The sequence below is a fragment of the Puntigrus tetrazona genome, chromosome 9 (assembly GCF_018831695.1).
Source record: "Puntigrus tetrazona isolate hp1 chromosome 9, ASM1883169v1, whole genome shotgun sequence".
NCBI lineage: Eukaryota > Metazoa > Chordata > Actinopteri > Cypriniformes > Cyprinidae > Puntigrus > Puntigrus tetrazona.
In genome coordinates, this window is record NC_056707.1 from 2,999,351 (window position 1) to 3,014,517 (window position 15,167).

Below are 15,167 nucleotides of genomic sequence, written 5' to 3' on the forward strand. Positions count from 1 at the left end.
CTACTTTACACTGCCCTCCTTTTACAGCCACCTTATCTCGATCTGTGTTTTACTAGTGCGTACCTGCCTGGATTTATTCCTTGAAGTCATAGCAATTTAGCTTTGTCTTCAGGGAAGGCATCTTCTGAGTACAGTCACTTCACTAGACTGCAGTTCCTAGAAGTGCTGGGCAAACTTCACGCTGCTCTTCATGTTTTTTCATGTCGCAGGGGTAAAAAGTGTGTTGTTTGGGCTAACCCTTAAGCGAGTGGATTTTCAGGATATTATGTAGCCCCTAAGCAACTATCCATCTCTGTCTACGCTCACAAAATGCACGTGTATTGCATTGTTTCACGTTTTTGTAATGTTATTTTACTTGCAGTCTGAGGCTACAGAGTTCGTCTGTGAGATACTGTGAATGATTTTGACTCAGTTTGGAGACTGGCAGCTTTTAGATATGCATTCATATACAGGGGTTGCCATGAATAAAATGTTACCTCACGGTATAGAGCGGTTTTATACAACTGCAATGGTGTATGTTTTGTGAATATTGTTGCTGGGAATGTATCAATTTATGAAAATGAATAATTAGAGTTGTAAAGGGTTGGGAAACTTTCCATTGAAACTTCATCTGGGGAATTTTGGAAATACTCGATGTGAAACTTGCAAGGATTTTATTGGACTGTATCCTATACAATCATAAATAAAAACATTTTGTTTGATCATAGGCTCACATGCATGCCAACTAATATACATTTTAAAAATGAATACCGTCACTGCACAATATAACCGTTTTGTTCTGTATTTTTTAATCATAATGTTGTCTTGTTCATGCTCCAGTGTGGATTCAGAAAAAATGGAGGGGATTCCCTCTCTTAGGTGGCTAGAGGGCATTGTGTGTCATTTTTAGGCTTTTTTTTATTATTATTATTATTAGCTGACCTAAATGTTTGTTCAGTCAGTGTATTTGTGCAGCATTTTTTGTTGTAATATTTGTGTAATTTGCATGAATACTTGGGCCTTCCAAGATGGACATTTTGATATTTTGTAAGCAGGATTTAAGAAATAGTTTGTGCATGTTATGTAGGAAAGCACAGTGCATGGTGTGCACTCAGTGTGTGATTGAGCAGGAAATTGCATTAAATCTAGTTTTAGTTTTTTTTTTTACAGAGAAAATGCTGTAAGATTTTGTTTTCTCAATTACATTTCATTTCCCAATTCCTGCAAATTTTCAGTTTATTCCCATGGAAAGTTTCCAGTCTTGAATAATGAAAATAATAACTACAGAATAATAGAAACACAATAGATATTACACATTTAATGTTCATTTAATTCTTCTTATTAGAATTGGTATGGATTTAAAAACAAAAGCGTGAGGATTATCCATAATGACTGTATCGTTGCAAAAACTTTAAATTACGTAAAAAAAACTACAAATAAAAACTAAGTGGGTGAGCCACCCTGAAATACTCAGAAATGCAACCGCATTATCATATTAAAGCGCACGTTGCAACATTACTTGGCAATAACCGAACTCTGCTTTGCAATCATGTTGCAAAAGATCTTTCTTGCCCTTTTTTCCCCCTGTCACACAGTTTTTTGTCACGCTCATTACTTCAGCGATCCTGCCCACTGATAGTCACACAAATATATCCGTCTGTAAACAATGTAGCAAAACTCTAGCCGTCAAGACATTTCTACTGTCAAGCCGTATTATCCCGTCCTGCCACCCGGCCCTTTATCGTCTTTGTTCCTTTGTTTGTTGCTTTTAGCTTCAGTGTTGCTGTCATCATCTAAGCACTGCTTTTTGTGTGACCTTTGTTGGGCCTTTGAGACCTCGCAGTCCTGAAATGAATCCGCTAGAGCTTGGTGCAAACGACAAAGACGAATAGAAAACCAAGAGATGTATTTGAACAGGAAAACCCAGCTGTCTTTTTGTAACTGTACTATAGGGACCGCGAGCTCCTCTGAGTCAAGAGGACCGGTTATAACCGGCTAGGCTCTGCCACTCCCCCTCCATATCGCTGTCTCCCTCTCTCCAGCCACGCTCTTAAAAATAAAGCTTTCAGAAGAGGGTTTTCGGAGAGATGCCATTTCCAGAAGAACCTTTCAGTGACACTTTTCTTGGTTTCTTAGTGTGAAGAACATTTGAATGAAGAACATTTTAAAAAGAAATAAAAATAATTCCAAACACGGCCACAAAACGGTTTCTTTGAGCAAATTAGGGCATTTGTGAATGAATCAAGCCTTTAAATTATTCAGTTTAATCGCAATGACTCATTTGTTAAGTGACTCGCGGTCACCTGCTCACAGTTTAAATTTCACAGTTTCAGATTAGTTTCAAATTTCAATGATCTTTTTATTATTTAAATGATTTCAAATCATTTCAAATATTTCATTTGTAATGCATTTGTAATTAAATCTCACTCAAAAGATAATGGACACAGTGGCTAAATGTAAAAATGCACACAAAATGTAAAAGTCTTAGTTTATTGGAAAAGATTGTTTTCTGTTAGTATGAAGTGACCGGCACACAGAATATGAAGAATATCAAAACCTGTCAGCTGTCTACGGAAGCCCTTCAGATACAAACATTATAGTTATCGATAAAATCTCAGAAATATCAATATCTCTCACTTCTGATAGAAAGGTTCTTTACGAAACGATGCCAACCCAGAATGTTTATTTTTAACAGTATTACCTGTTTTTCACTCTGTGCCAAATTCTGTGCTATTAAACCATTGTTACATGCAACTTTTTTTCATCATTTGATATGAAATGTTATCGTATTCTGAGGAAAAATCTTGACAATGCAGCAGCTTTTTTTTTACATCCCCACGCAGTCAAACGCGATCGAGGCCCCGGACAGCGCCCAGAGATTAAGTCTTATTCCAGTCAAGACGTGGGCGTCACGGATTTGCATCTGACGTAGACTAGTAATCTGGGATATTGGTTTCTGTGAGTGAACGTTTAATGAGATGATCATAGAGCGTGGCAGGAAGAGAAGAGCGAACGGGTTAAATATAGGCCGGCTTGAGCAGTAAACCACGCAGTCGTCACAAACAATCGCTTTAAAACGTTCCCCTCAAACAGTGTTTTGGTTCATTGCGTTCAGGTCATAGGTCGTCTTCATTAACAAACGCAGTTTGCTTGGCACCGTTAGCATAAAACCGAATTCCCAGTAGTAATGTTAAGCATTACCCGAGTCGCTCGGCTGAGCCTCGCTTGTCATCTTTCAAAGGCGAGACATGTTCTCTCCATCATAAATACTGAGAATGACAGCCAATCTGCCAGTTCAGCAAACTCCTGTGATTCCTGAAAAACTGTCATAAAGAGCTGACAGTCTTAAATGTGCTAGTCCTGGACTCAAGGCTACGCTGCTGGAAAACTTTAAAATTCTCAGTGTCAGTTTTATGAATCATCACGGATTATATTACTGTTCAAAAGTTTGGAGTTAGTAAGATTTATGTATTTTTAAAGACGGGAATAGTTAAAAATAGTTAAAAAAAAAGTGTACATTCAATTGATGAAACCCAATTGTAAAGACGTTTACAACGTTACAAAACAAATTTTGTTTTTTAAAGTAATGCTGGTCTTTTTAACTACTTTTTTTTTTTTTTACAAAATAATCCTGGAGGAAAAAATGGTTGCCACAAAAATAAAAAGCGGCACAACTGTTCATAACACTGTGAAATTTATAATGTCACATGGATGTTTCAATTTCTTAAATATTTCTGAAAAAAAAAATACAGAAACTTTGAAAGGTACACCTTTTTTCCTTTTTTTTCTTTAAAAATGTACATATTGGTATCCTAAAATGCCTAATGTATTACAGTACGTTACAGTAACAATTCATTTTGCGAACCTGATTTTTACCTAACAAATAAATAAAAGTATAGAAACACGACAATGTTTGGAGTCAGTAAAAGGCATGTACAATGTATGTACAATAATTTATATATTTTAGATTTGTAATCAAGCCCTTCATGCGTATTTAAAGCTCACCCATTAAAGGGTGTTTTTATGCATTTTGTATTCAACGTGTAGAAGTGACGGCACCTTTCATGCCTAGTCTCTCTCCCTAATACCGTAACGTTTGGGACACGGTGATATTATGTAAATTACGTTCATGTTTAGTGCTTTGTTGCATATCCTTTGCATGCAATGGCTGCTTGAAGTCTTCAGCTCACTGGGTGTGGAGTATCTTTTCTGGTGATTCAAGCTGTTGTTCACATAAAGATGCGAACAAAGAGCAATGTGCGTACATAGAGCTCCTCGAATATGATGAAAGGAAGCTCAGACTTGCTTGCTTTCATTAGAAGTGTTTTGGGTTTGGAAAGAGTTGAGCGTGCATGTAATGGATGGCAGAACTTTAGGGTGAACGGTCCATATAGGTTTATCTTCAGCTAAAAGACGTGTTAAAGAGAAACAAGGTTATCTCGTGTATATAATCGTGATCAGACCTACTGACTGATATTCAGGTCACTTCTGTCTTGGGTTGTTTTTTCCCCCTCTCCGCTGACAGCGCCGCTCTCCGCCACACACAGCACACGTCTGCTGTGCTGCCAGCCCTGCGGTTCGTTTTTTTTTTTTCCCCCTTCCTGTCTAAACAAAGGGGGAGGACTGGCAGAGGGAGCCGAGCCGCGTTCCCGCTCGCTGATTAGAGCGAACGGGGGTCCCCTCTACAAACGAAGCGGTGCTTATGTAACGCACAATGAGGACAGGCGAGGCTTGAGGCTCCCTCAGGTTCTTTTCCGGCTGAATGGAGAAAAATGGATCCGGGAGAGGGATGCAATGCTGTCGGATGAGATGCCTGTAGTCTCCACAGAGACAGAGGGAACATGGGGCCCTCGCTCCTACTCACGCGCTGCGTTCCACTGCAGATCTTTGATAACTGAATTACGTGCGGGATATACGAAATTACGTCTGGAGATTTGGGGGTTTTTTTCCATTTAAGCCACATTTTAATTGATGAAAATGGAAAGAAAATAGAAGTTGAGAAGAAGAGTGGATGACAAGCGAAGGCAGTGACACAAGCTCTTCTTAAACTTGCATCACCCTCATGAGCTCTAGGCCTGGGCGGTGTGATGCTGTGTAACAGCTGTGCAATACTTTCAGATTGCGTATTATGCGATTTTTCTGTTTTTATTTGGAATTGGAGTACCTTTTTATTAAGTGACGATTATGCAAAGTTTTTTTTATTAATATACATTTTTTATATCATTTTATTTTATACATTTTATGTAAATATACATAGTATACACGCATTCAGTTGTGATTTGTTTGACAGCGCTAATAAGTACAGCAGTCAAAAAAGTTCACAAGTTGCCTTAAGGCAAGAACAGGTTTTGTTTTTAGGACAACTTTGCAATGTTTTGATTCACTTCATATGTTGACTACTGTATATCTACACAAAATAAGACAACCATCTGAATTTAAAACAATGTTTTCTAAGGCTAATAATTAAGGGGAAAATTTAAATAATAATAAAAGAAAATTGTACATGGTACATTCACGGTACACAAATAGTATTTGAATAATGTTTCGTGGTAATTCTCGCCTTGTGGTCATAGTTTTAATTAAATTAAAACCGCAAAATTTCAGAAACTCATTTGCATATGAAGGTCTTCATGCGAGTCGTTCGTCACAACTTCACGAGCATGACAGCTTAATGTGTTGCTATCAGGATGCACTTTTAGTCCTGCCAAAGTCAGCAAAGTATATTCAAACCACTTCTACTCTATTATTATTATTATGACCGCCACCTATCATTTAGAAATGTCACTGTGACGGAAAGCAGCGTTTCATGCCTCGAGGCACTAGCTCCGTGCGTTTTCTGTGACCGTAGTCAGTTTGCTCCCTTACTCGGTGTCGCCACGCGAGTGAGTCACGCTTGTGTTTTTGCCAGGCGTTTAGAGCCTCTCGAGCGCTGCTGCAGGTGCGATTGCTTACACAGGCCAGCACACGACTGCAGAGATGCTTCTGATGTTTTCGCGGAGGGAGGGCTTGGAATGCGTCCCACCTCATTGCCCGGACGACTCCGCGGCTCTCATCGTGGGCTCTTTTCCATAAGCAAACTGGATTCTGCCGGTTGGCGCCGAGCGTATATATTCTTCTCAGAATTAGGGCAGAGCAGAGAGAGAGGAGCACTCGTCACAGGCTGACATGACAGATGGAGAGAGGGAGCAGGCGGGGGAGTCAGCTCAGTGAATCTGGAAAAACAGGCAGCGTAGTTTAGAAAGAAAAAGCCAGCAGAGACTTGGTACATTATTGGGCAAGTAATTGGCCCCAGTGTTGTGTGTTTGTGTGTGCGTGCGCGCATTTACATAAGGCATTTCCCTAGGTGTCTGACATGGAGATATTTGGGATTTGTGGTCAAAACTTTGTTTTTAATGGCCGACACGGGTACCAGTATTGAAAGAGCAGGGTTGCTGATGATTAAGTCTGTACACTCAGGGGAAAAAGGTACAAAAGCTGTCACTAGGGCGGGAACCTTTCAAAAGGTACACATTTGTTTCCTTTTTCTCTAAAAAGGTGCATATATCCTAAAATGCCTACTAAAAGTAGAGTAACAGTTTTAAGTATATACACACAATCACGTTTGGAGTCAACAAAACGTATTATTTTAAATACTTTGACATAAACAGCATTGATTTATTGAAGGAACACTCCACTATTTTCGAAAAAGGCTCATTTTCCAACTCCCCTGGAGTTAAATAGGCCAGTTTTACCATTTTCTGATTCATTCAGCTGATCTCCGGGTCCGGCCAGGAGCACTTTTAGCATAGCTTAGCATAGATCATTGATTCCGATTAGACCATTAGCATCACGCCCAAAAATGACCAAAGTGTTTTAAAATTTTTCCTATTTAGAACTTGACTCTTCTGTAGTTGCATCGTGTACTAAGACCAATTGAAAATATAAAGTGATTTTTCTAGGCCAAAATGTTGAGGACTATTTTCAGGTGCTGCGTAATATCCTCGTACTCACAGTAGTGCAGCAAAGTTCCTTGATTATTATGCTACAATGGAAAGTATAGTTCCTAGCCAAAGCTGCCTAGAAAATCACAACTTATAATTTTTAGTACATATTGTAACTACAGAAGAGTCACGTTTTAAGTAGGAAAAATATCAAAACTCTTTGGTCATTTTTGAGCTGCATGCTAATGGTTTAATCAGACTGAATGTTCTATGCCAAGCTTTAGCTAAAAGCGCGTCAGACCCGGAGTTCGGCTGAATGGTTTTGAAAACTGTAATTCAACTTTGTAACTGGAGCTGAGTACATTTATAGTGTGACACAGTTAAGACAAACAGGTTTTTATTTAAAATACCAATTTAAATAAAAATACCAAAATTCCAAGGATCATGTGATGCTGAAAATTCAGTTTTGCTAATAATAATAATAATGCCAAAATTTATATTAATCAGTTTATCTCTATTGAGATCATTCAAAAAAACCCAACTTGTTTTCTGTTGGTTTGGTACATAGTTGCACGTGAATCTAGAATGATTCATGTTTTAACCAAAATATTCCCGAGCTGAGGGCAGGCCTGTTATCTCTTTTGTTGCATCAGGGTAATTGCTGCCCAGTCTGTGAACATGAACCCGGTTTCACTTGAGAACCGTGTGATTTTTGATCCCGTGCTGTTCACACACTGCATATACTATTGCATTAGAAACGTTATGTTCCCGAGTGCAGTCCTGAGGAGACACTCTTCCTTTTTAGGCTTCTACGTCAAAGTGGGATGGATTGAAATGATGCGAGAACCTTCTCTGATTATCCCAGCGATCGTACTGCAGTTTAAAACAAGATCGGGCGTCTGCCTCTGTGCTTTCTCCGCATGCCTTGAGACGTCTCAAGTGTTTTACAGCAAAGAAAATCCATTCACAATGCTCAAACGAATGAAAGGACAGAGCTGTTCTGGGTGTTTAGATGAAATGTTTTTGTGTGGAAGCAAAAAAACTGTAGCCTCAAAACACACTTCAAGTTTTTGTTAAAAAATAACTAAATAAAATATAAATAAATAACTATATATATATATATATATATATATATATATATATATATATATATATATATATATATATATATATATTTTTTTTTTGTTTTATGGTAAAACAAGTTTTTGTTAAAAATAACTAAATAAAATATAAATAAATATATATATATATATATATATATATATATATATATATATATATATATATATATATATATTTTTTTTTTTTTGGTTTGTTTTTTTTTTTTTTTTTTTTTCGTCCCTAGGAGCTTATAAAATTCTGTTTTAGTAATAAACACCAATATTATATTTAATATTTTAAATTATCTAAATATCTCAATATATATTTAAAAAAATTTTTTTTTGAGAATATAATTGGAGTGGGAAACTGTAAATGTGTAGTGACAAGAATAGGCCAACTTTGACATAGCAAGTTTATTTATGGTATCAGCCCGACATACTATTTCCACATCTTGACAGTGTCTGCAAACATACCAAAAAGTCCACAAATCGCATTAGGAGCTCGAGTGGAAGTAATGCTTGTGCTTGACTGGCCGTCTGCATCAAGAACATCGTGTACAATGTAAACAACCCCCCTTCTCAAATCCCCCTCAATTCGCCTACATCCCAGCTATTGTCTCCACTCGATCAGCCCCAAACGAACTGAAGCTTAACCGCACCATCAATGGCTGTTTGTCTCCAGCAGTCTTTCGGTGTGCTTCTCCTGAGAAAAGTGCTCTTATCCAGCGGCCCATCCATTAATGCTACAATATATTGCGTGCAAAGGTGCTAGAAGTGTCACACAATGCAAAATAAAACGACTGCGTGAATTCCCAGAGTCTAACGTCTCGACAGTGCCTCGTCTGTCACTTTATATAAAGGCTACAGTGCTTCCAGACAAAAGGAGAGGGCGGACCGGTGCAGATTTGGTGCGTATAACCGCGGCGAGTGAAGAAGGCTTCTAGTATTCTAGCCGCAGGCCTTCGTGCTTTCTGTAGTGGAAACGACTTCAGTGAATCATCCCGGGTCTTTTCTGTGCCTGTTTTGCTTTTGGGCTAATCCTGATAATTCCAGATTTCACTCCACATTACTTATACCTGTTTCTTCTGTGTGCAAACCACTAGCACAGTTACATAACTGTATATGCGCGAGGAGGTTGTCGGCCGTTGGCGCTTCCTAAACGCTGGAGGAACCTACCACTGTACAGAAAATAAAACCGCCGCTCGCAAACCAACTGCTGTTGCATTTTCCATTTTAAAAAAGGCACATTATGCCTGTAATCGCTGCTAAAAATCACTTCATTAGGGGTGAATGGTGGAAATTTTAAATGCACGGCTGTCTCTTCATAGAAAAGCGCTGCCGTATTAAGTTGTACTGCGCAGTAAATGCGCACATGCTTCTTTTCTTGCTTATGGAGTGAAACTTGCTGAGGTTGTCCAGTCTATTCTGTGTGTGCTGCACTGTCAGAGTTGGAGCTGGAGAATACAGGATGAAGCTCTGTTGTGCAACCTGCTGCTGTCAGCCCAATTGGCAAAATGGCACTTTCTCTCACGCAGAGTGGCAACGTGGCCTTCATTTGTTCACGTCGAAATCCCACAATGCGATCTTCCAGCTGTACCACAGGTTTATGAGATGTCTCTTGTCGTGCGAATTTGGGTTCAATTTGGTCAATTTATAATGCCGACTTGCATAGCTGTATGCAGGGTACACGTTCAAAGCTGGTGGACGAGTCCAGGCATTGTGTTGAAATCTGGCAAAATTATAAAGCGGGTTCAGGTTGAAGGCTATGTGGAGAATGGCATCTGCACTCTGACTCTCAGATAAGTTACAGACGCTGAGGGTGGCCGGTTGCCTAGTGGCCGTCTAAGCGCACTATTCGAAACTCGTAACCTTTCTATAAATTTTGTGACTGGTGAGTCTCAGGAGCTGCTGACGGCGGGGCTTCTGTACGCTGCCGTCCTCATCTGCAGCTCCTGCACAGCTGTTTAAACATTCTCCATATCGGCACAACTCTACGAAACTCTCCAAGCGCTTATTCAAATCATGTTCGCCCATTTTGCATGTAAATATTGAGGCTGGCCAGCTCTCAGACGAGGGCTGTCATGATTACGAAACTTGCTGCCGATTAAATGGTCACTCGTGTCACTTAATACACAGATGGCTTTCACGCATAAAAACAGGTATATGAGTTTAAACACACAAGATGTATGATTTCCTTTAAGGCTTTGCAAACAAATTAAAAAAATTGTTCTTAATAATGATATTTAGTTTATTAATTCTATTCAAATAGTCTAAAATAATAAGTTATTAAACATTGACAACATCGTTTAAAAAAAAAAAAAAAAAAAAAACTTTTTTTGTACAAATGCATATATATATATTCGCAGCTGTTATGATCAGCTGGTTATGTAATCTGCTACAGGCCTATTGAAAAGTGCTGTGTAAATAAACTAGCCTTGCCTTGCCCTGCCTTTTGTAAATGGTGTAATGCGGTGATTTAAGTCCAAAAGGAAGTCATCTTCCCAGTACGACAGTTATAGATTTTGAAATCTTATAAAAGCTAGATTTAATGTCTCTGCGCTTCATTCAGTCAAGTATTCATTCTGATCAGCTGTGTAACCCACAGAAAGACACGTAAGCACAGGAGCCTCTGAGCCTTTCAGAGCTCTCACTGAGTGTTGTTTAAACAGGTAAAACCCTTGCCATTGTCGGGATCCGTATTGTGTTTTTTTTGTTGTTTTTTTTTTTAAACGCGAGCAGCCTAAGCCGCAGAGACGTGTGCGCGCGTTTCACCAGCCGCACATGCTGTAAGCCTGAATCAGGCTACGATACTGATGAGAAGTGACAAGATAAGTCCCGGCTCAAGTGCAGGGGCCCGTCTCTTCTCTCCACAGGGGAGAAATGTACGCTTCTGTGCCAGGAAAAGAAAAGGCGAAAAAAAAAAAAAAAAAAAACCAGGGGACAGGATAGCCGTTGAGGGTTGTGAGGACGGCAGGCTCCCCGAGAGCAAGGGTGCGTGCGAGAAGCCATCATTGGGAATATTTTAATCTCCGCTGCTGGTTTATGTAACAGTCACGTGACCCATCAATGACGTGACATCACAGCTTGCCCTACTCTTGTTTTCACTCAATCGTTCACGAATCTCCCCGTAAGATGCACAAAGGCAGTACCGCCGAGCGATCACCGGGCCTTGTGATTTAGCCTTCACCGCTGCCGGAGAAGAGAAACGGTGCATGTGCTCGTGTGTGTGTGTTTGAGCCGAGTGAGGAATAGAGGAGCAAGTTCTGTGTTTGAAGGACCCCTGATTGACACATCAATGAGAGAAACGGTCCTCAGAGTTCACGGCCGAGACGAAATGGCCATGAAGCTATTGTTCTGGGAGTTAGAGCAGCATTTGAAAAGGTAAAGTGCGTTTTACGCCGCCTGGACTTAAATCCCCATGCAGTGTTTTCTGCTCGTGTGCTTTATCTGGAAGCTATTTTAGATGTGGAAAGATTGGAAATGCATGCAAATTCAGTTGACTTCACGAATGAAAGAGATGGCTCTATTTCTTGGAGAGTCTCAGGTGGTCTTTGACACACATATGATGCTCAGAGGAACAAATTAATCTGGTCATTTTAATGAGATCGTATTCATTCTATTTTTTTTATTACATTGTTTTTTTTTAACATAGTACCTGTACAGAATTAAAATCGAGGGAATCGTTGTCCGTTTTGAGTTACAGAAAGTGTTTAGTCGGTGCTTTGGCTGCCCACATCCTCTCAGCGTATCTTTGACACGTGTGTAAACAATAACTTCATGCTCATTGTACTTATAGATGTCCTGGATGCGTCTACCTATACATCTGAAGAATAAATGATCTACATATGTACATCTATAGTTGTACACTCATCCATGGTCGTGTGGTTCTGGCCGTGTTGTGTGGATGCATGATAAAATGCACTACTATAAACAGGACCTAAGCTACGATCTGGTTGATGGATTTGTTCCGTTGAGCTTTGCCCCGGGTTTCTGGACTTTTTGAAAGTGTTCCTCGTGTTAACTAAGAGTACACGTTGTCCAAAAACCTGTTACTGGTTCAGTCCGGTCTTTAAATTTGGTCATAACTTGAAGTATATAGCTAGGGTCGTGCGCCACGGCCTTTTAATTGTGGCCGTGACAGCGAAAGGCGCACAAAGACGTCTGTAAATAAGTAGGCTGTGTTGATTCGAGCGCTCTGAATGGTGGTAGTGTGAGGGCAGGTCATGGACGGCAGAGGTATATTTGGACTCCGTAATTGCTTAAATCCACTTCCAGTCAAAGAGCCTGGAACAGCTAACGGCATCCTGAGCTGCTTAGGTTCGGGCTTCGTTTGGTGTGCCGCCGCTGCACTTAATTAGGATAAGTGATCTATTTTTACTGGAGACAAGTGTACACTTGATTGAAACGTTTCAGCGGCGCTGAGCCCCGCTCATGTTTTCAGAGCTTTGTGTCAGTCATGCACAGGACTTGAGCAACGCTTCGGAAGAACAGGGGATATCGGATGCCATTTGGCAGGAAATGATGCGCTCCAGTGAGCGTAATGAAGCATTCCTCTTCGTCTACCGGGTGGGTGTTGCACAACCTATATTATGGTTTGGCTTGTGGGCACACACCTTTACAACAGGACCGAAATTATGTGGAAAGCTACCCAGCCACAATCATGACTCAAGGCGACAGTGTTGAAGCTGACGCAGCTGCGCTGTGAGAGATTCACATCTTATATGCAAATGATGCATTACACATCAAATCAGGACTGCTAAATATCAGTACGCCACTTATTTGGTAGGTTGCGGTCTAATAAACGGGATCATACACAATACAATCAGATTAATAATGCAGAAAAAGCCCCTTCAAGGTGATGCATATCCGCCAGGTTGGAAAAAGTGAATATATCCTCATGTCTCTAGATTCAACTCTGGTTATTATTGGAGTTTCTCTAATTTATCCACCTATTCTGCTTTGCTAGGCTTGTAAATACGGTTTAGTCGCAATATAAGAATTATCAACCAATCTTTGCCTCTTTATTGTGATGTACATGCAAATCAAATGGCTAATGGAAGAGTTACTGCTCGTTTGGACGGAGGTCTGAATGCGATCTTCGCAACGGACTACGAAAAGGGATTTATGGAAACAACGGTTGTCCAGAGAGAAGTCTGAATTTTCACTTGAGGTCAAAAAACGGTTTCATAACGCATCAAACGTGCCGTGGCGATTTGCCCACAATATGATTTGCAACATTGGGTGAATTATGATTTAATGCTTCGGAAGCTGCACATGTAAAGCTTGCTTAAAAAGAGCTGTCCTTTTGAGACGTATTACAGTTTGATCGTCGTCGATTGAGAGAGATACCCATCTTTAGTTTGATCGTTTGTGCACGCTCAAATAATACGAAGCACGCTGATGTGTAGTTAAACACGTTAATTAAAGCTCACATGAGATTAGTTAGCTGCACCTAAATCACAGGGGACCGGGTTTCATCTAAACAAGCCGGAGATGCTTTCAGTCAGGGAGAGCCACGAACACAGAAAACAAGTGTACAAACCGTTTGTGCGTTTCAAACGGGGCGCATTAATACTGTTACATTTCTAGTTCAAAATGTTGCATTTCAAGATGGCAATAAGTGCAATTAATTGAATGCGGGTTCAACTGAATAATTTCGATGGTGTCCATGAAATACAAAAGGTGACTCTTTTCCTTTGTCTTTTTTAAATTGGGAGTCCCTGGGATGGCTGATGGCTCTCCTTGCCTGCTTTAAAGGTTAAAACTCCCCCGTTTTAGAGACTCACTCCACTGCGCTTCCGCTGTTTGCCGATAGGCGGCGACATGTAAACATTCCCCGTCGAATAATGTTTTGCCCGTGTGTGCATGTCATAAAACAACACGGACTGCAAAACATTTTGGGGGAATGCAGTATTTCTTTCCACATAAGGTCACGAAGAAGCGGTTATTATTCCTGCCCGGATTCTGTGGTAAAATATAGATGCTGAGTAATAGAAACGGGCTGTTAAAAGCTGTCGGTGCCTTGAGACTTTTGATGGAAATAACATCAACTCGCTCCAACCGGATCGTCTTATAAGGCAAGCCGAGTTTGAATAAATTAGCGAGAGCGAGTCGGAAGAGCGTCAAGCGGGGGCGTGGCCGCATGGATTAGTCAAATGCTCCTCGCTCTCCGCCAATAGCGTGCCGAGCAGCGCTGGTGTGAAATAAATTATGCAAATAGCCCAGGCTGCAGATATTCACCAGCGCAGAGATGAGCTGACCTTGGAGTTTCTTTGTGCTGCGGCACTGGATGTACGGTCTCCTGATAAAGCGGGCTTTTCTGCTGGGGAGTCACGGCACAATATTTCTGCAAACGCGCACAAAGGATGTAACGCTCGGGAGGCTGTAGGAAGGACACGCGTTCGCCGCCCCGCGCGATTTCTTATGGACGCAATAGCATGAATTCTCCATGCTATTCCGTGGCGATGGATCTTGGCGTTTGTCAGCTCAGAAATTTCTCGATATCGTTCCTCTCGTCGCTGCTGGGGACCGAGACCTCGTCCGTCAAACTCGACAATAGGTAAAACGTCAGAGCTGCCTGCGCGAAACGCGAGCGTCGTGCGCGAACTAACGCGACGCTGGGCTGAGAATGTGGGTCGTTTAATATGAAAGCTGAAGATTTTGGGGTAAAATAAATAATAAAATAAGCCTAAGCCGCGAGCGGTTCACTCAGAAACGATGCTGGAGGCAGCTTTGGACACTTAAAGCGTAACGTTACATCTGCATTAATAGACAAAGATTTCCTTAGTAGCGTATATAATGCTTTATGACTGTATTTCGTTGTCGTTGTCATAGTGTCTGGTGTGTTTAAGCAGTGAAGTAACGCTTCTCTCTCTCTCTCTTTCTCCCCACAGCTCATCGGGTGCCAGCGTTGTGGCCATAGACAACAAAATTGAACAAGCGATGGTAAGTCGTGCTGCCTCTGCCGTCATATAAACATCGGATGTGTTGTTTACGCGCCGTAAGCGGGCTGTCGGGTTGCATCAGTGCCGCTGGAACGAATTATGTAATCGTTATCAAACAATCGTTGCCCCGTCGCCGCTTCCGTCGCTCGGGCTCGCTCGAGAAAAACTAGCGAGGCGTTTCGGTGTTTGTTTGCCGACTTGCCCGGGGTTTCGCCTGCGTGCTC

At 40.9% G+C, this 15,167-nt stretch overlaps 1 protein-coding gene across 3 annotated transcripts in view; it reads left to right on the top strand.

Annotated features, from left to right (window-relative positions):
* The window catches only part of tsc22d1 (TSC22 domain family, member 1), a 38,203-nt gene that overhangs the window by 21,044 nt on the left and 1,992 nt on the right, over nt 1-15,167 (top strand). The window contains exons 1-2 of one of the 3 annotated variants that reach the window (XM_043248602.1): nt 11,163-11,380; nt 14,893-14,944. In XM_043248602.1, coding sequence (XP_043104537.1) covers nt 11,295-11,380; nt 14,893-14,944 — 138 coding nt within the window. In that variant the 5' untranslated portion in view covers nt 11,163-11,294. Of the gene's footprint in view, nt 1-11,162; nt 11,381-14,234; nt 14,559-14,892; nt 14,945-15,167 lie in introns of those variants that run through there. The other 2 variants (XM_043248601.1, XM_043248600.1) reach the window with 2 other exon arrangements.